The sequence below is a fragment of the Lissotriton helveticus genome, chromosome 1_2, assembly GCF_964261635.1.
Source record: "Lissotriton helveticus chromosome 1_2, aLisHel1.1, whole genome shotgun sequence".
Taxonomy (NCBI): domain Eukaryota; kingdom Metazoa; phylum Chordata; class Amphibia; order Caudata; family Salamandridae; genus Lissotriton; species Lissotriton helveticus.
In genome coordinates this window covers 210,497,990-210,520,376 of record NC_136058.1, presented here as the reverse complement: position 1 = coordinate 210,520,376, position 22,387 = coordinate 210,497,990, and the positions used below count along the sequence as shown (strand labels likewise).

The window sequence follows — 22,387 nt, the reverse complement described above, 5'->3', positions numbered from 1 at the left end:
GCAAAATAATTAAGTAAATATTGTATTTAAAATAGTTCATATAGCGGTCTGAAGCCCTTGGGTCTATCAGTATTTTAGAAAACCACTAAATAAAAATAAGTTATGAAATGAGTGTAATATGCATTGCTTAAAATATAAGAAATATCCATTAAAAATCTTTCATTTATTTAAGAAAGAAAGAACAAAAATGTTATATGCATAAGCAGGCTAGGTAAAAACTTTTTACTTTATTTTTAAATACTTTGCATGCCACTCTCAGGCCCTTGTAGCAGTCAGTATAGTAGAAAATGGCTACATGAAAATAATATATGAGAATAAATAAATGTATATTTTAAGAAATATCCCTTCAAAACCAATATGATATTTGTAAACACAAACAAAATTAGTTTAAATAATACTATGTGAATTGTTTGAATGCCACTCTCAGGTCCTTGTGCCCTTCAGCCAGCACAGCAGAAAAAGTTAAACAAGAAATTATGGAAATAAATAAATGTACATTTTAAGAACTTTCAAAACCAATATGATATTTTTAAACACAATTGACAAAATAAAAATAATATTTAAATACTTTGCATGTCAATCTGAGGTAGAAGGGTTCCTGTCCCTATCAGTACAGTAGAAAACGGTTAAATAACAATAAATTAGGAACATACCTAAATGTTGTACATATAAAGACATATACCCTCAAAAAACTAACAACAAAATATTTTAAATAATATTAAAATATGAAAACAAATATATATAAAATCACAGATACATAAGCACACATATATAAATACATATCAACTGTACAGGAGTTGTATGAATATTAAATGGAATGAGAACATTTCCAACAGTACATCCTAATGTTATCAAACAAAACAAACTGAGCTATAAACACCTGAAACTATGATCACACATCAGATTTATATTTTCTATTTATATAGAAAGTTTGCTCGTCGATCTTTAATATGAACAAACTTTTTGATTGTTCTTTTGTTGAATTCTGGTATTTCCTTTATTAGCTCCTTTTCCATTGACAGCATAGCCAAAGCATTAAGTCTAGCTTGAGTCATAGTGTTTCGCAAAAACGTTTTTACCCTCTTTAGTGTGGAAAAACATCGCTCAGATTCTGCTGTTGTCATGGGTGTAGTAATGACAACTCTTAAGAGCTTTATGGTCTCAGAAAAGGATTTCTCTAAGTTGTTTTCACACAAAAAGCTAAATAAAGCCATGGCACCACCAGTAGTTTGACGGAAGTCTCGTCTTCCATACAGGACCGAAAGTTCTGTACTCAATCTGGCTTTGTCTAACATAGGATAGGCTTCTACCGTTTCTGCGAGTGCCTCAGCTGGGAAAGATTTGTCATGGCTTTCAAAAAGGTCACTTCGCAATAGTGTTGCACTTACAAGATGCTTTGTGAAAGCAAAGCGCTCTCTGGCATGGACCACAATAATGTCACAGACTTCTTTTGCTTCTTGGGTCAAAGTATTTATTTGCAGTCTCCGGTTTACAAATGTACATTCTTGTGTCAATGTAGAATCCAAACTGTCAATGGATTCTCGTACTTTGGTGATGCTTATCACAAAGTCTGTAGTAGCTTTCTGGACAGACACAGTGTCAAAGTCTCGCTTTTGCAATTGATTATATAAAATGTCTACCTGGGGCATTATTTGGAAAAAAAGAAACAGAAAGAATATAAACTCTCTATCATCTAATGTTCTACTAAATCCCTTAGCTTCACATATAGTATTCGACACAAAATCACCACTGTTAGCAATGGTTGACATGCATTCAAGAAGATCTTCTCTGTATTTATAAATTAGCAATATTGCTTGAATATTGAAGTTCCAGCGAGTTGCAGACCCTCTTGGAAGTCTTCTTGAAACTATTTGTTCAAGAATTTCAGTCCTTTTCGGGGAACGTGCAAAAAATGCTGTTATACCACCAATCTCTGAAAAGAAAATTTTAACTCTAGATATTTTGGAGGAAGCCTGTTCCATAATTAGGTTAAGTTGGTGGGCATAGCAGTGAATATAATGTGCATTTGGGTAAACATCCCTGATTTTCTTTTGCACCCCATCTGTTGCACCACGTATGACGCTGGCACCATCGTAGCTTTGAGCAATTACTTTTCCTTTAGCACATTGCTCAGGGAAAACAATGTTTAATTCATTAAGAATGGCTGAGGCAATTGTTTCTGCAGATGAGTCTTTTAGATGTGTGAAACAATAAAATCTTTCAGCTACCTTGCAATTTCCATCAATGTAGCGGAAGACCAGAACTGACTGTGTCTTAGTAGAGACATCAGTTGTATCATCAGCTTGGATAGCTACATAATCAGTGGTTCTCAACTGCTGTATAATATAGTCTCTTATTACTTCCAGCATACAGTCCAGCAATTCATTTGTAATAGTTTTAGAAGTGCCTTTAAACACGGTGGCTGTTTTTAAATGTGTTTCCATAGCACTGTCAATGCTGGAGACAAAATCAACAAGGCCCCTGAACACGCCAGGATTTAGAGACTCTTCAGTTTCATCATGGCCTCTTAATGCCAATTCAAAGGCACCACAAAATCGAATACAGTCAATCAATTTTGATAAAATGTATCTGTTTTTATCAACTTCTGCATTATGTTTTCTTACTCCCACACGGTATGCTTCGTTTAATTGCTGTACAATGTCCGATTTTCCCAAAAGAGATAATTTCAACATATTTGTCAAATGGGATTTACGGGAATCATGTTTTTTAATTTTTTCAGCCAGATGCTTTAGGTCAGTAACTCCTGTTTTTGTCCAGGTAACTTCACCTCCAAAGAGTAAGCATGGGAAACAGAATAAAGCATTTTTAGAAGCGCTACCAGTAAGCAATTCAATCCTACCATACCATGTACTGGTAAAGCGACGTGTGTACCCCTTTCCCCTATCTTTTGTAGACTGCTCAATTTTAATTTGAGGTTGATCAGCTCCTAATGTTTTCACTTGCAGTTTATCTGCATGTGTCAAACCCAAAAATGGGTTTATGAGTAAACTGTCAACTGTGTTCATTGTGTCCAGCAATATATCAGATTGGAAATAGAAAACCTAACCTGTTTTTTAAAATTCCCTTGGTTGAAGACACAAAAACGATATTACGCAAAATACTAAATAAACACTAATATAAATTGTCATGCACACACAAGTAACAGCAATTATTCATCCATATCCATCTTCAGTCTGACAGGAATGCAACTGCAGCAGCACGTACAGCTGTTCCCCAAGCGGTATAACCTTGTAAATATTTGCAGAATTCCTCCTGGGATCCTGTTAACAATTAAAATATGGTGTGAGCTTCGAGGCTAGGTGCCATAGCATGCACAACACCAGTGGTGATTGAAAAGCTTGAGCATGTCAATTCAGTGATCTGCCTAGAATTTAAAGGGTATACTTATAACTTTTGACTTGACTTTAGATGGCAAATAATACAAAACATATTGAAAAATGTCTTCAAAAGAATGAGAGACTAATTGAGCAATACCCTTTAATAGGGTTCTAGGCAGATCTCTGATATATCCAGTACTCATCTGTACCCAACACAGCAAAATAAATGCATATTTTTCCAATTAAGAGTTTAACATTGCAGTAAGACCATTTTGATATTCTACACATTGATGAAATGACCTATTTTACAAGACAGACTAAAATTACAGCCTATAGACAGTGCTAGTCCTATCAGTGATCCTATTACTAAATGGACAACAGTCACAACTGTCACAACACATTAGATCGATTTTATATATCCAACTCACTGTACATACTCTGTGTGCAGTAAAAATATTGTGTGAAAAAAAAGGGCGAAAAACATTGCTGTAAAAAATATTGTCGAGTGAAAAAACTAGAATGAAAATAAACAGTGGCCTCAAACATGATAAAATGCCATGCATTATAGAGCAAAGATGAGTGTACTGGGATCAGGGGTAAGAGGCATCCTCCTAAAGTAGACAGGAGAATTTAAAATGAGGTGGGGTAAAGGGGCCTGAGACTAGCAATGCATTTTAATAATTCAAGTATAGTTAGCTTTAAGGGATAGTTAGGACATTTTAGGGTAGCACTACATAGTAGTAGAGGGCTATAATGAATTAGAGTAGTACTTTTTTAAGCAGGAAGAAAGGATAAAATGTATGGGCAGTTTGGGGTGGAAAGGTTTTAGGGGTGGAAAGCATTAAGGGATAGTAAGGGATTATCAAGCCACAGTTAAATAAATGAAAGAGTATAAAAAAATTAAAGATTTCAAAATCAACATTTTGGGAATTTTCATAGTTCATGATGAAAAACAAAAAATGATTCCCTTGAACTCTCAACTCGCTACAAGCTCACACTCTCTGAACTGTTCTGCTAGGATAAGTCAACAGGCAGTCCTCCACACTTAAAGACCACACAGTTGGTATTCATATACAGCTGAATGTGGACCTTTGCCGTAAATAGAGAACCATGTCCTACCTTGTGGCCTGAGATTAAGGACCACGAAGCTGAGTTTTGATCAATGTCCTGTTACAGCAGAGTCAGAACTACCACGTGTCCTCTTTCGATATCTCTCAGTACTGATCTTGAATGTGATTATATCACGACCAGTTTTAACTCCAATTTTTCATGTGCTAAAAGAATTAAAACAATAATTATTACCAGCAATTACATTGCATTCATGTAATGTTTCAAGCCAATGTGCTTCTTGTACAATAATGTTTTACACAAAACAAATAAAAATAATAAATTCAGGTGTTTTTTAATGGAATGTGCATGAGTGCAAGTGAGCTCATGGGTCTCTGCAAGCATGGTGATGTGTGAAATTTTGTGTAGAGTTGAATGTTTCTGCAAAGAAGGGCATGCCCATGTTTAAACATGAATCTATGTGAACAAATGTGTGTGTATTTTTGAATATATGTGTATTGCAGTGAGCACCTGTGCCGCTGGCCTGAACTCTAGAATCCTTTTGAAGTAGTGAGCAGAGGTATGGTAACACCTCATGTGACTAGAGGAGGGATGGTGAGTTAAGGTTTTACACCTGCTACATTCAGGGGGCTAGAGAGTCAGAGGACAGATAAGCCAGTGATCATTTCCAGCAACCAGACCCCAAGGTTGAAACTTTCAGCACCAAGGCCACTGCCACCTCTAAGCAGCCTATAGTCCATCGCCTTTCTGGAAAACAACAGTTGGCATAGGGCGACCCCTTGGTTCTACGTGGAGCACTCTCTGCCAGCCGGGTCAGGAATTTTTTTTGTTTATGACTTGCGCTAACTGAAGAAAGTGTTTTACACTGTGTGAAAGCAGGCAGTTTGGCAAGAGATTGGTGATTATTTTTTCCAGGCAGTACCGAAATGTGATTGTGCCAAGAACATAAGTGGGACAGACTGCATGGTTTTCAAGACCACAATGCACTTACTGCCAGCGTGCTTGCTGCCTAAATGCAGCTACTCAGAAAGCATGCAAGGTGGTTAGGGCCCAGGTGTGCTATAGCTTGAATGAATAAAGCATTCTAGTGTGGTGATGCGGACACCAGCACTAGTCTGACCACTAATGAGTGGTATTTGACAGGACTACAAATGAGAAAAGTGAACGCTCTTCAAAATTTTTAAAAGTGTATCTTTTTAACATTTGAAAGCTTTGACATTATCAAGTCAAATTATAGCACCGCACTAAGACTTCATTAAACATAGAAGGAGGGAGGGACTGACACCTCCACCTGAATAGGGCTATGCCTATTCCAACACAAAAAGCTGTATAACCGCCTGAAGTGTGCCTGGAGCCGGAGAAGAAAGGGCAGGGGCCTTTTGAGAATCAAAGACAGCCGTTTTTTGTTATCTTCCCCACTCCAAAGACACATTTTGGTATTAGTACTGGACCTCGCTGTGACATCCCCAAATTAGTTCACTTTGGGGTCTGGAGGAGACTCTGCAACTATGAGGTACAACGCTGCTAGGAAGGACTGCCCCTTTGTCAATTGCTTTGCTGTACTGCCTATGCACTCTGCTCAGCTATGTTGGCCTGCTCCCTGCTACCTCTGCAATGAGGGACAACTGGGCCTCTATATCCTACAAGTTCCAAAGAACTTGTTAGCTTTCCTCCTGTTATGGAAGAATCAGGGCTATTTGTATGTTATTAGGCCACCAGACACACTCACATAGTCTAGCGCGTGCTGTGTTGGCGCTCGGTCACCTTTTGCTACTAGTCGTACTCGAGACTGCTGTTTCTGAAGATACCGCAGCGGTGTAGACCTTTACCCTCAGTCAGCGCCGGTAGCACCGAGTGGCGTGAGCGCATTCTGGTTGCCTAGCAACACAACGATCTGAGCTCGCTCTCTCCAGGCTCTTTGGGCCGAAGATTCACAAGACTGCATCTACTGTGGCTGAACACCAGTCCTGCTTGCCTCTGTACCTCTTACCAACACGAGCTCCATGTGTGAGGCTCACCAACACAGCAGTATGGGGCCACAGACCTGCCTGTGCTCCTGCGGCCATGCCAGAGCCCAACTCCACTTCCTACCACGTGGACCCCGTGTGCGAGACCGCCGACAACGAGAGCAGTGACTCCAAGCCCCAGGTACTGTCCCAAAGGCCTGTGCAGGCTGACTTCAACCCCCACTGCATTGAAAACCTTTTCGAGGTGGAGGAGGCCGGTGGGCTCATTTGAGGATTAGTGTAACTCCCTTAAAGGTTCGTGAGCACTGTGATGAGCTATTAACGTTACTACTGGCATAACTCTTGATAGACTATTAGATTGTTGTCCTTTAGGCCTGGTTTTAATTACATAAAGATGGTATATTTTTCTAGAACTAGTGTGGAGTGTTTTGCTTTGTCTTTCACTGTGTTACTTTACTATGCGTTGCAGAAATACTTTACACATTGCCTCTTTGATAAGCCTCCTCTGCACCACGCTACCAGACGAGGAGCACAGGTAATCTTGCATCTGAATTAACCTGAGTGGTGGTGGGTACTGCTTGGCTTAGGTGTATACCCTAGCCAAACAAAAGCCCCATTTGTAACAGACCCATTCAGCAGCGCCTGCTGCTGCACTTTGCCTGCTATCATTCCGAGCTGAAATGTGCAAGTGGAGGGGGGCAGCAGCTTATCAGATTTCACCTGGGCCCATAACAAAGGCCTAAGTTAAAGGGCCTTCAGGCCTCCTTCTGTTCCAATGAGATATCTGGAGCCTCAAACCTAAAAACAAATGCCTCGACCAATGGGAAACAGCTTCCCTCTTCATGCTGGACCTCTCAGCCTCCTTCAACACCGTTTCCCACCACACCCTCTGCACAAGATTCCACAATGCCAGCATCCGGAACAAAGCCCTGGATGGATCTGCTCCTTCCTCATCGGCCGAACACAGAGAGTAAGACTTCCACCATTCAACTGAAAACCCACAGAGATCAGCTGCAAAGGGTCTCAAGGCTCCTCCCTGAGCCCCAAGCTCTTCAGACCGCATTTGCAGCCATCGTCAAGAACCACAGACTTAACGGGGTCTCCTACGCGATAACATCCAGCTGATTCACTACCTCACAGAAGAACCCACAGCTGCCAAGAGCAACTTCCACAACTGGATAAATGCAGTCACCACCAGGATGAAGGACACCTGCCTCAAGCTTAACTAACTCAAACAAGACCTAAGTCCTAAACCTGGGATCCACCCCCAAGTGTTGCCACCCCCTCTGCCTTGGTTGACTCTTGGTAGCCCAGGCAGAGGGGGTCTGCAGCACTTGGAACCCCCCCCCATATGCCCACTGCCTACGTGCGAAACCTTGGCAACCTCCTGGACTTCTTTCTCTCAATAAACCACTAAATCAACGTTGTTTATTCCTCCTATTTGGACATGCTCCATCTACTTCATAAAATCTTCCAGTGTGTCCCCAGTGAGTACAGGAAAACTGTCACCCATGAGCTTGTCAGCACTCTATCCAGCACCACCTAGAAACTCCAAAAGAAACTGCAGAACATCAAGAACACATCCGCCAAACTCATCCTGAACATCCCACGCCGCAGCCACATCACCGGCCACCTGAGAAGGGAAAAAGCCATACAAACTAATCCAATACAACGCATGCCATTACAACGCATGCCAATACAACGCAAGTACCATTACATCGCAATGCTATTACAATGCATAGCATTACAATGCAAAGCATTATAATGCATATCCCTTTACCACACATGCCTTTACATAAATTTCTTTGTATAGGCATGCATGGTAAAAGCATATGTGTTTTACATGTAAGTATAAGGTAAGTATAGGGTTTAGGGTGGGTTTGGGTTTTGGGGTGTAGGGGTATAGGTTTGGGTTGCCAAGATTAATTTTAGGGTTCAGGATGGGTCAGTGGCGTCACTGGGGTTGGTGTCACCCGGTGCGGGTAACTCATGGTGTCACCCCCTCACGACTTACCGCATGGACCTCCTCTGTCGGAAATGTACGGCGCTAGGTACTGTCTTACTCCCTCTAGCTCCCTCTCTCTGTCTAGCTCCCTCTAGCTCCCTCTCTCTGTCTTACTCCCTCTGTCTCCCTCTCTCTCTGTCTTACTCCCTCTAGCTCCCTCTCTCTCTGTCTTACTCCCTCTAGCTCCCTCTCACTCTGTCTTGCTCCCTTTAGCTCCCTCTCTCTCTCTTACTCCCTCTAGCTCCCTCTCTCTGTCTAGCGCCCTCTAGATCACTCTTTCTCTGTCTTACTCCCTCTACCTCACTCTCTCTCTGTCTTACTCCCTCTAGCTCCCTCTCTCTGTCTAGCTTCCTCTCTCTCTGTCTTGCTCCCTCTAGCTCCCTCTGTCTCCCTCTCTCTGTCTTACTCCCTCTAGCTCCCTCTCTCTCTGTCTTACTCTCTCTAGCTCCCTCGCTCTGTCTAGCTCCCTCTAGCTCCCCCTTTCTCTCTTACTCCCTCTACCTCCCTCTCCCTCTGTCTTGCTCCCTCTCTCTCTTTCTTAATCCCTATAGCTCCCTCTCTCTGTCTAGCTCCCTCTCTCCCTGTCTTACTCACTCTAGCTCCCTCTGTCTCCCTCTCTGTCTTACTCCCTCTAGCTCCCGCTCTCTCTGTCTTACTACCTATAGCTCCCTCTCTCTCTGTCTTACTCCCTCTAGCTCCCTCTCTCTCTGTCTTGCTCCCTCTAGCTCCCTCTCTCTCTTTCTTACTCCCTCTAGCTCCCTCTCTCTGTCTAGCTCCCTCTCTCTCTGTCTTACTTCCTCTAGCTACCTCTGTCTCCCTCTCTCTGTCTTACTCCCTCTAGCTCCCTCTCTCTCTGTCTTTCTCACTCTAGCTCCCTCTCTCTCTGTCTTTCTCACTCTAGCTCTCTCTGTCTTACTCCCTCTAGCTCCCTCTCTCTCTCTGGCTTACTCCCTCTCTCTCTGTCTTACTCTCTCTAGCTCCCTCTCTCTCTCTTTGTTACTCCCTCTTGCTCCCTTTCGCTCTGTCTTGCTCTCTCTAGCTCCCTCTCTCTGTATTACTCCCTCTAGCTCCCTCTGTCTCCCTCTCTCTCTTACTCCATCTGTCTTCCCTGGATTTGTATAAACAAGAGTGCGAGCAACAGGTGGCACTGTAGTGAAGAGCAAGCTGAAATTTGGAACTGGTTCACTGGGAAACTGAAGACTGTGCAAGATACTGAAAAATAGGAAACCATGCACCCTCAGATGAGCTAGGCTGCTATAGAGTTGCCTTGTGAGCAAAGAAAATTGCTGTCAAGCATTGCAGATCTCCTGCTAGACTCTGGCGAGTGTGAACAGCATGAGGAACAAGCTTGCACAGGGAGCGACAGTAAAGGTGAGAGCAGAGGCGAGGCTGCAGTGCAGATTGGTGTCACCCCATGTGTTGGTGTCACCCTGTGCGGTCCGCACCCCCCGCACCTCCCTAGTGACGCTACTGGGATGGGTATATGTTTTGGGGTGCCAAGGTTAATTTTAGGATTCAGGGTGGGTTTGGATTTTAGGGTGCCCAGGGTAATTTGTGGTGCCACGGGTAATTTATAGTTTTAGGGTTTGGAGTTGTAAGGGTAATTTTAGGGTTCAGGGTTGGTTTGGGTTTTGGGGTGGTAAGGGTAATTTTAGGGTTTAGGGGGTATGGGTATTAGGGTGGTAAGGGTAATTTTAGAATTTTAAGGGGGTAGGGCTATTGGCACTGGTACAAAGGGTAATTTTGGGGTTGCCTGGGGGTATTAATATATATATATATATATACATATATATACATATATATATACACATATATACATATATATATATATATATATATATATATATATATATATATATATATATATATATATATATATATATATACACAAACACACACAAACAGAGCCACACAATTACTTACCTTAACCCCTTTTACCAAGTATATGCCTTTACCATGCATGCCTTTGCCTTATAATGGCATGCGTGGTAAAGGCATATGCATGGTAAAAGTGTGCTTTGCAATGGTAATGCGTTGTAACAGCACTTGTGTTGTTACTACCGCGTTATAATGGCATTCTTTGTGTTGGCATGCGATATAACGTCATATATTCCCTGAGAGACCTTCACTTGCTATCTTTCAACAAAAGAATTACCTTAGCTCAAGCTCCTCACGCACGCCTACAAATCCCTCCACAACGCCAGACATACATAGCTCAACCACCACTTCTGCTTCTACACTCTCCCCTGACATCTCCACTCCGCCCAACTGGCGCAGGCCACCATCACACATCTGTAGACCAGTGCTGGAGAAAGATCCTTGTCTAAACTTCTGGAACTTCCTGCCTCTGCACCTCAGGCAATCACCATCACGTCCGCAATTAAGGAAGGACCTCAAGACCTGGCTCGTCAAATCAATCGCAGATCACCTCCCCTCAACCCCCCCACACACAGCGCCTTGAGACCCTACAGGTGAGTAGTCTTGCTTTAAATACTAATTGATTTGAAGCAATGGAGCAAAAAGAAGGGCTTAAAGCTTATCACATCATAAGACGCTTGCTTTTGAATTTGTATTTGCAAAAATTTTAAATTTAAATACCACTATTTTGTTTTTATTTCTTTTTATAGTGCTACTCATCCACATGTAGGGTGTCAAAGCGCTTTAGATCACATGTACACATATATTGACAATAAATGAAGAGTGTAAATCAATGTACAGGTTGTGTTACAAAAGTAAGTGAGGGTTACAAGGTTGAAGAGTTGCATGCTGTTTATAGCTCACTGTGCTATATGGGAAGGATTCAAATGTATGGACTGTACATAACAAAATGAGCTCTGTATTAAAAGCAGTAACCCACTTATCTAGTTTCATAAAATAAAAATCTGTCATCTGCATATTACATAGCATTTTGCATGAGGTGCACTGCATGACACACATTAACCCTTACAAGTTTATTTAAATGCACTCATGAGTCATGATACTAGACTAGACTGTGCTATATGTTAAAATAATTACAAAGTAGTATATTTAAATAATGGAAATATTGCAAAAATAATTTAAAAGAACAATAATTAATACTTCACACTTACCCCAGTTATCAGGCAGCTTCTGTCTTGGTCAGTCAGCCGGTTGATGCTAGTTGCTGGCTGGCTGTGCTTCTCCTTTTGTTGTCCAGCAGCTACTGGTTCAGAGAGAGCTGTAACAGTAAAGCTTTCACTTTATATACAATAATCATTCAGTGTAATGATTATTGTAATTTAAAAAATCACCTTTCCCAAATGAGTCGTTTTTGAGAGATGGCTGGGGTCAGTTATGCATGACCCCACCCCCTCCATTGATGACTGATCAAAGGGTGGGGTGAGGGTGTATTCGTCATCATGCCCCAGCTTTTATGATTCTACACTAGACTTCAATGCAGCCTCGGGCTTACACTGTACCCGCCCGAGGCTGCTGTAAATTTATGACGCTGCCTTGCGTCATTTCTGGGCGTGCCCCAAAAGGGCCATTCTTTATATTCCCGGGCTGGCACCTAATGCGCCCGGTGTTTACACTCTCTGGTCTTCTTTAGCCTTAAATTGTGACACATGCGCAAAGCGCATGTGTCACAAATCACCCCACACGCTGCCTTCATTTCCTGCCTGGCCTGCCTGCTGCTGCAGTGACGCTCGCTCGAGTGCGTCCTAAACTGCTGGCAGGCAGGCACAGGCAGCAGGATGTCAGACGGCCCGGGGCTTTGATCGGCAGTGCGGCTCGGGATTTAAAATGCTAAGTAACATTGCTGTTACTTAGCATTTAAAATCCCTGGCTTGCTCTATATGCATATGCCGAGTCGATAGGGAGGGTGGAGCACCGCCGCCCCTGAAAGAAAACAGCCGCTGTCAGGAGGGTCAAAAAGGAGAAATCATTTTATTTCTCCTAGTTTTTTCCTCTTTCTATGTGTGCTGCATTCCACAGCATGCATAAAAGGAGGGAAATGGCTTTAATGTTTGTTTTTTTGCAGGAAGGTGTCCCTTCCTGCTCAAAAACAATCATCCCCTCAACGCAGGCACCCTTGCAAAATGATGCATGGATGTCTACGCCGGCGCACAGCAGCTGTTTGTGTGCCGGCGCAGAGGAGAAAGACAGGAATGCACTGTATCTTGCAGATACAGTGCATTCCTGCCCTTTTATTTGGAGTCAGGGCAACACAGCAAGAAGGCTTGCTGCGCTTCCATGCATCAAACCAAGTAAATGAGGCCCCCACTGTTTTATTAGTTTTAACTTGCATATCAATCACTTTTTTTTGTCTTCTACTGCATTTCTCTAAGTGGAGTACGTCTGCCCAGCCTTGGTCACCTTACAGCCGATGCCTGGAGTACGAGTGAGTGAAGTTTTAACTTTCATTGAGAAGCCTGGTAAAACCTGGACGTTTGTCTTTGGTAAAATTGGGTAAGGATTCCCCAGGCTGGGCAAGGGCTGGTGGTCCCAGGAACAGTGCTGGACAGGGGTTAGGCAAACTGGATTACACAGATTGACATTGAAGATTGGTGCCAGGAAGATCATGACGGGTAGCTGTCACTTTCAGTTCCGATCCCTAAAATAGCTTCTTTTTTTTTAATCTGTGCAAAATTGAGTTACTTGATGTCCCAAAATTACACACGTTTAATTTACAGACTTAAGCTACAACTAAATGAAAAGGCACCATTATGTCTCATTTCATCTGGAGTTGGTTTTTGTTTTGTTCGCAATGAGTGTGATTTAACAGTTTAGACTGGAAGGCTCCTTTCTAGACGCGGCATGGTCTGATTCGCATACGATTGGTCCTTTCATGAATGTATACATGAGATAAATATATTTATGGTACAGCAAATACATTACTTTGAGACAGTCTCCCATATTGGTGCTACAATAAATTGTATCGGCACCAACCACCAACAGCAGTATTCTGTTTTTCCTCAGGCTAGAGAGGAACATCTGTGGTCCATATCTTTCAATTGTATTTCATGTTGTATCTGTGGTTATGCTTCTGTTATTTAAATTTCTTTATTTAATTGATTTAGACCTCCACTGAGGACAACAATTAAGATACACAGTAATTCAATAATATAGTTACATATTTACAATAAATACATACAGATATATCTAAAACAATGGTAAAAATAATTTGAACATTTCTATAGATTATTGCAGACAAATTCATTTGGAGGAGAATGTATAATAGCGATCAGGTCATTCACAGTAGATACCTTGGGCCTCATTTATGAGGCTGTGCGTCACTTTTACGCTGCTGGTGCGTCACTTTTTGTGATGCACCAGTGGCGTAAAAAATGCGCCTTGTTGCACCATATTTACAAAGTGATGCATCTAGGTAGATGCGTCACTTTGTAAACCCCTGCGCCACATTATACCTGAGCCAGGTATAATGTATGCAAGGGGGGCGTATTGATGCAAGAAAGGGTCATGGAAGTGACGCAGTGAAATCTATGAGATTTCACTGTGCCACTTCTAGAACTCAAATGTGTCAACATCTTATGCCTGCCTCACAGCAGGCATAAGACTGACGCAGGCCCTTTCACATGGGGGGCTTGCCCCATGTGAAAGGATACATTGCTTGAGTTGCGTCACTTTTGTGACACACTCCAGCAATGCGTCACTTTTGTGCCTACAGATACGTCAGAAATACTGACGTACCTGTAACTCCTTGCAACATGATGCGTCCTACTGTAAATATGACGCATGATTGGTGTCACAAGGAGGGCGCAATGAAAAGTGACGCATCGCTGTTTTCACGCAGCGATGCATCTTTTTTCATAAATGAGGCCCCTTATGTCTATAGCTTATCGGGTATAAAAATCAAAGCCGGGCTTCTGCTACCTCTTTATTTGGACAAGTACATAGCATGTGTACTAAGTCTTGTTCCCTGCCACTACACAGTTTACATAATCCTGTATTATCTATTGTTTTATCCCAATGTTTAGTATAGGAGTTCAGAGGCAAGATCCCCAATCGGAGCATGATAATGTAGTATAATACGCTGGGTGCAAGTGTAAATCTTAGATACTGCCGATAAATGTTATATTCAAAAGAGGCTGACTAAGACCTGTAGTGGGATAACTGCAAGCAGAAATCTGAATCTAGGTCAAAACTAAGGTGCTGTATCATATTTATTAAATATAGCTTTAAATGAGCACATGTACAGGAGTGTAAGAGTGGAATAGTGCACTTGAAATTTGATAGAGCTTATTCAAGATTATAAATTATTGTAAGAGTGCTCGATCCAACCTCAAAGGTTTCGAGCTTTATTAGAGATCTCACAGTGGGCCCGATTCACAGAACTAACTTAAGACAAAATCCTAAACTTACTACTTATGGTATTCAAAAAAGTTAGGATTTTGTCTTCAGTTTGTCTTAAGAAAAACTTAAGACAGACTTAAGATAAACTTAAGACAGACCTTTCTTAAGTCTGGCTTAAGTCTGTCTTAAGTTTGTCTTAAGACAAACTTAAGACAAAATCCTAACTTCTGTGAATACCATGAGTAGTAAGTTTAGGATTTTATCTTAAGTTAGTTCTGTGAATCGGGCCCAGGATCTTTATCTGCATGTAGCATATTATAGGCCCATCTAATTCTGTTTGCCAGGGCAATTGTGTATGCACTTGTCAGTAGCAATTCTAATCTAAGCGCATGGGCTGGCATAGCCTGACTAGTGTTAGTTATTTTCCGCAGGAGTTTCCCTTCACACTTGTGCAGAAAGTGTCATTTATTTTTGGGGAGATATTCTAGGGCATACATCGATGCTCCTGTTATTTAGAAGCATCTATTTCACTGTAAATGTGAAATATTTCCCTGAAGCATATCGCAATGTTTAAGATTTAACTTTCATCTTCTCATTTTTAATGTTCTTTATTTCACAGGGTGCTTTTTGGGGTCTCGCCATTGGATTCATTGTTGGAGTGATCCGCATGATCTTGGACTTCACTAATCAAGCACCGCATTGCGGTGAGGTGGACACCCGTTTCTCTGTGGTGAAAGATGTCCATTATCTATATTTCGCTTTGATCCTTTTTGCAGTGACCGGCATCATCAGCATAGTTGTGAGCCTCTGTACCCCGGCAATCCCAGACGAGAGTGTAAGCATATTAGCCTACTTTAGAATGTATTCACTTTTTGGGAAAATTGGGGTGAGAACGTTTGCATCTGGATTTTTGGTTGAGTTTATGTGTGTGCCCTGTTAAGGAAGCAAATTGGGTGGAATAGTATGCAGCATACTCTCTCACAGTCAAAAGAAAATATGAAAGTTAACAAAGACTCTTCTAATTATTTCTTGTCCATATGAATATAAGATGTGGCATAGAAACCAAGATTAAACTCTCAACTGTAATAATTGATGTGGACAACTAAAATATGAAACGGCAAGAAAGTCTGTATCTCTCTAGTAGGATGGTGCTCCCTAGTTCAAGAAAGGTGATGTGTCAGTGGGTTCAGTGACTAAATATCGAGGGACAGAATATAGACTGCCCAAAATATTGACTCAAAAATATCGAGGTACAGAATATAGAATGCCTATCTACAAACAGGTAAGTACTAAAATATTGAGTACAAAATATAGAATGTTAAAATATAGTTGACTAAAATATGGAATGTTTTAAATGTATTAAAAAGTTATATATTTACCTAATAATATTATTAAATAATTATTAATCTTAATTATAAAATATTTAAAACATTATTACAAATATATTTACATATATAAATAAACCTATTATATAAATATAAAAATAAATAATATATAATAATTTAAATAATTAAAGTAATACTTTTTATGTTAATTAATAATTTACACTACATTAAATGTAACAATAGTAAACACATTACATAGCTAAGTGAATAATATTAGTATTCACACTCCAACAATAACAAAAGTAAGAATTTGTTGGATAGTGGTAGGGTAAAAATTACTATTCCCACTCCAGCGAGTGCAACAGTAGGGAAAACGATGGATAGCGTAGGGGTAAGAATTACTATTCCCACTCCAGAAAGTGCAACAGTTGGGAAAGCGTTAGATAGCGGGAGGGTAAACATTACTATTCCCACTCCAAAGAGTGCAACAGAAGAGAAAGCGTTGGATATCGTAGGGGTAAAAATTACTATTCCCACTCCAGTGAGTGCAATAGAAGGGAAAGCATGGATAGCATAGGGGTAAAATGTACTATTCCCACTCCAGGGTGTTTAACAGTAGGGAAAACGTTGGATAGCGGGAGGGTAAAAATTACTATTCTTACTCCAGAGAGTGCAACAGTAGGGAAAGCTTTGGATAGCGTAGGGGTAAAAATTACTATTCTCACTTCAGTGAGTGCAACAGTAGGGAAAGCGTTGGATAGCGTTGGGGTACAATTTACTATTGCCAATCCGGAGAGTGCAACAGTGGGGAAAGTGTTGGATAGCATAGGGTTAACAATTACTATTCCCACTCCAGAGAGTGCAACATTAGGGAGAGTAATGATTTAATATTTGAATAAGAATACATTAATTATCAATACCAATTAAAAAATAATTAAAATTAATTACCAATCACAAAATATTTAGTAATTAATTATTTATAAATACCAATAAATATGATTTATTAAAATGTAATTACCTATTACTAATTAATTAACAACCAAATATTTGTCAATACCAGAAATGTAATAAGTAATAAAAAAAGACCAATTAATAATTAATTACCAATAAATTATTTCTCAATACACAGAAATATTTTCAATAATTATTTAATTACAATTAAATTACTTCCCACCCTATTCCCCTATAACCCACAACACACTTCAAATAATACATTAATACAATCAACATAATTACCAATTACACAAGTAATTAAAATTAATTACCAATTAATAGAAACTCATTAGTAATTAATAATTAATTAACAATCCATTAGTTATCAATACATATAAATAAAAATATATATTTACTTAATTACAATTAAATTACTTCCCACCCTATTCCCTCATAAACCCACAACCCACTACAGAACTAAAACGCAAAATTAAATTGAAAATAATTAATAGTTCATAAAAATGTATACTTAATTTACTATAATTAAATTACTTCCCCTTTACACCCACAACCCGCTACGGAATTAAATTAGGCACAAATTAAATAACATAAAATTCATTACTTTAAAAAATGTAAACATACATTACAAAAACACATATACTACAATACATAACACTAAAATAAAAATTGATATTATGGAAAACTATATTTCTAAATTTGATATTATGGCAAACTATATTTCTAAATTCGATATTATGGAAATGTATATTTCTTACCTCAAATTCGATATTCTATACAACTATATTTTGGGAATTCGATATCCTGGCCTCCCTATATTTTTGATTCGATATTCTGTACAGTCAATATTTCAAATTCGATATTTTGGGTTTTTACCGTTCCAGTGTGTCCATGTCTTTACCAGAACTGTGCACTTTCACCACCGCTGTTTCATGACCCAGTTTGAGATGGCGTACAAGACGATGATCAAATGTGAGATTTGAACTAGAGTAAGAACAATGTGTGGCACTTTTCAGGCAGAAGGTCAATGATTCATGGAATATCTCAGGATGGTTTTATGGTACTGCAACTAGCGGAGGAAGGAAACATTTGTAAAATGGACACAAACTAATAACAAAAAAATTTACATAATGGCCACTCGAAAATTGAAGAACGAAAAACTGATCTGTCTTTTTCGATGAAAATCCATCCAGCTACAAAAGTGTAACCTTTTCATTTTAGTTTAACCTCCAAAGTATTTGAAATGTTAGATTGTCCCATTTAAGCAAGATTTTATGCATCCTTTGACAAAGGTCCTTCTTTCTGAACATCAGGGGAAATTAGCTCTGGCTTCCAAATCATGTTTTAGGATGGGAGGATCTCTGAGATAACAGCTATTCATACAATCTATGTGACACAAAAAACGAAACGAGAACAAAATATCATACGTTCCACTAAAAAAGTATATTTTGAACCCTCAGACCACCTGAGACAGCAAACTTTTCTTTAATGCCCTGAATTTTTGTTCAGATTAGTCTAGTTTATTAACTTCTTATCATCACACAACTAATATTAAAAAGAAGTATAACACTTAGCTGCAGGAAATGTCTATTTAAATGGAAATTTTCATCTTATCCAGCCGTGGCCAATGCAGGTAGCCGGATTGAGCGGCATTTGACAGATGACCACAAGGGGAAATTAAATAAATATTTAATTTTCCCTTGTCGTCGTATCTTGAAATCCCCCCACCCGGCCCCACCGACCCATTGCTCTTACCTGCACGGGCTGTGGCTGGTCTTATCCAGAGATTCCCCACACTATCAGTAAAAAGCAAATACCTTTCCCCACTACTTTTAATAGACAAAAACGAGCACCAACTGTTTGGAGGGCACTAAGAATACCACACTCTGAATGGGGTGAAAGTTCAGGAAAATCTGGATAATGGCTAAGCACAAAGCATGTCTTCCTAGGGACTGCCATATGTGGAGATTTTTGCAAATGTAAATAATGAAGGAGCAGAGAGATGTGATTTTATATCATCTGCACCCTACACATTTCCCTCTTTGAAGTACCAAGCTGATCATAGGATCAGAATTCCCATGGATTGCCTACTTCTCGTAGGAGACCGCAATGGCACTCATAGATTCCGACAGCTCTATGCACCCATTACCTCCATTTAAACCCTGACCGCCAGAGCATGTTGATCTATTGTCAGACAAGACTCCTGCTGGGAATCAAATGGCACCTGGTTTACCACCTGCAAATGGTTGGCCTGGCAATATTCGCATGAATCTGGGAATGTAATCCTACCACCATTTACATACATATAAAATATCATGAGAGAGATTGTAGAGGTATCCTGTTCAGAAGCAAAGCAGGAAATACCGCATTCAGGCTTATTTAAAAGCCCCTTGCACTGCCGGTATATGAATTTTCCCATATAAAAAGTGAATCACTGGCGGCGCAAGGTGCTTGTTAAAAAGCCCTCTGTTTATTAAAAAAAAACTTTCTGACCATCAGTGGGATGTATTTTGCAAAATTGATAATGAATTATTGGAGTTTACCATGTTATAAAAAGCTGCCCGCCCAACTAAGGAAGAGTTCTTCAGCATGTCAATGCGCCACCTTCTCACAGAAACACATACCAGTGCTGTGAACAGGTTACTTACTTAGAGAGGGTTCTTACCTCTGGTTCACAAACACTCAGGTGGTTTAATCCTTATCCAGAAATCAAAATTGGCCATCAATTTCCTGGAATATGTAACTCATGGACAACTTTAGAGAGATATGTGACGTGTTATCGGATGGGGCAGTGCAAGACTGTTGATGATGTGATGAAATAATGGATTGCGGGTTATAGGTGTCCCTTTGATATGTATCTTTAAAGTGTAGCCTGTTTGTTGTTCAAGTCTTGCATTTTCTCATTGTTCTGTAAAAACTTCAGTAGATAATCCATGCAGGACACTCTGCGCCAGTGCACTAGTCGAGGAAGTGTCCACTGTACTCCATGGTGATTTTAGGCACTGGTCTAAATCACTACTAATTGTTATTTTTCCATGTTGCTATTTGCTGTTTGAACATTTTTAAAGTGGGAGCTTTTGGTGGTTTTAGCAGCTTCTTTTATATTGTGGGTGTTTATTGTGATAAAAACTTCTCCCTTTTGTATTGGATTTTGACATAACTATGTTAAGGCTAAAAGATCTTGGGGGGAATCTTCATTTTCTTCACACGAGGTAAACCAGCAATCAAAGTTACTGCTCTGCGTTGCATGAAAGAGAGAGAAGGATAGATCCCTATCTACTAAGTTATGGCCCTACAACGTTCTTCCCTAGCGCTGGTGCACTTTCTAGCTCCCTAGTACCGCGTGCACACCTTTACACTATGATGCAAAGGCATTTGCTTGAGTCTAGCATAGGTTTAGTACTGGAAGCATAGCCTTCCTGTACAAATACAATACTCTAGGACTTTCCCCACTTTGTATATGTGCAGTATAGTGCACCGCTCATGCAACCTTGGAAAAGTTCAAAGACAATACAACTTTTTGCCTACCTTGCAATCTGCCTCAAGGCAGCGTAAACATTTGCAGGAAAGCACCGTCAACAGATGTAAGGCTTTGCATCAAAAACAAGGGGTGGTTGCATTCGAGCACCCATGTGCCATCCATTAAATGCTCCCTTGAAACAAAGTAGCACAATGCCGGCAAAGCACTACTGTGCATCACTTTAGTGCTACTTTTACGTTTTGTGATGGAAAGTATCAACACTTTAAACCAGTTTGTGTCACTTTTGGTGCATCATGTGTTGATTTATTTGTCCCTTTGTTTTCTGTACCCTGGGGTATCTATAACATAATTGTATCCCTTACATGGGACATGGGGACCAGGACTAGAATATTCTGTTGCAACAATAAAGCTTTCCTGCTTTCCATGACTATAGCACGTAAATATGCAGTCCTGATTGTGTTGATTGGAGGTTCCGGACCTCTGCGACCATGAGATAGGTGGCCCGGTTTAAGTCGCAACTTTAGTCGAGGCGGAAGCTCACAGCAGCTCCTAGAAATGTGACTCGATTGGTCTCCGTGGATAAAATAGTCCTTTCTAACTTGTTAGATAAACCGAACCTGATATTAGTTCAGAAAAGGGCGAGGAAGATTTGAAATTAAAGAAGTTCCCACCAATTTTTTTTTAAATCCAGCCTTAATAAAATATTTGAGTCTAAGGTTTTAGTTTTCCCGTCAGTTGAAAGCTTTAACGCGGAACCAGCATGTATTAGACCATCAGCAAGCATGTTTCATTGTTAAAGAAGTAGGTGGCCATGATTAGTCGCAGCGCCGACTGAAAACCCAACTTCTAATTGCTTCTATGCTGATGAGTTTGTGCTGCAATGTGGCGCTTGCAAATTGCATTCAAATGTGAGGATAAAAGGGCAGTCCTGTGCTTGACACTGCCCCAGTGGGACTGGTATGCGATGTGGCTTTGTAATTCAATTAAAGGCAAAAACTGCACGAGATAACAGTTTTGTCTGCTTTGCTTACTGTTTTGGAGCACGTCCCAGCCTTATTGTGCTCACGCTGTGTCGGAAAGCAAACATCTCCATGAAGGCGTTGGGTACACAGCAGCGACGCTCTCTCCCTTCCAGTTGGTGTGCCATATTGTCGCAGAGTCCCTGGAAATGTGCAGAGAAGCGGCTCGTTACCCAATGAGACTGCAGAACTGAAGCAACTGTCTAGAGGCAGATGGTGCTTCTGGGTAGGCGGGCTTATTTGAACCTGTGACGTCTGCTGGGACCAATGCGCGGAGTTCATGATTTAGCATCAGCTCTGTTCAAGTGTATTTTATTTAGCACAGTTACTTATTGCTACAAAATATCGCATTACATATCATCAATTTTTTAAAGTAATAAAATCGGTTTGCTAAAATCCAGTTAAAATCAATACAAACTAATTGATCTTTGGAATACATCAGTAAAATAATCAGTTATTTAAAAGCGTCCAACTTTTGCTTTTCAGCTACATTGATGTTCTGTCTAGGCATTTTCTTCTCCACTTGTTTCAAAATTTTTACAAAGCGGCAGTTAAGCTGCTTGTCTTCAGGTGCAAAGCTCTGCTTCGTATGCGACGGTGGAAGATGTGCACCTACTTTGATGTACGTGAAAAGTATGTGGTCCTACTGGCACGTAATCAAAGAAAGATGTAACATGTAAGTTTGCAATGTATGCAAGCGAAAAACAGGATCAATACATGAATCACACTTACTACTGAGTCTAACAGTCACATTAAATTTGATGTATCAAAAAGTCATGTATAATATATTAACAAAAAACTCGTAGAGTTTATTTCATAATGCTTGCTCCAAACAGAGTGAAAAGGAAAAGTGTTTGTAGTAGTGCTCATGTGCGCATTAATCAGAAAAGAAAGGAAAACAAAATTAATAACGATTAACACGAGTAGGTCACACTGCATACACAACATGCTGACTTTAAA

At 40.2% G+C, this 22,387-nt stretch overlaps 1 protein-coding gene across 1 annotated transcript in view; it reads left to right on the top strand.

Moving 5' to 3' along the window:
* Positions 1-22,387, top strand: part of LOC144799843 (sodium/glucose cotransporter 4-like) — a 791,764-nt gene that overhangs the window by 509,638 nt on the left and 259,739 nt on the right. Inside the window, exon 12 of the mRNA XM_078671423.1 lies at positions 15,271-15,486. Within this exon, the coding sequence (XP_078527549.1) occupies positions 15,271-15,486 (216 nt within the window). The remainder of the gene's footprint in view (positions 1-15,270; positions 15,487-22,387) is intronic.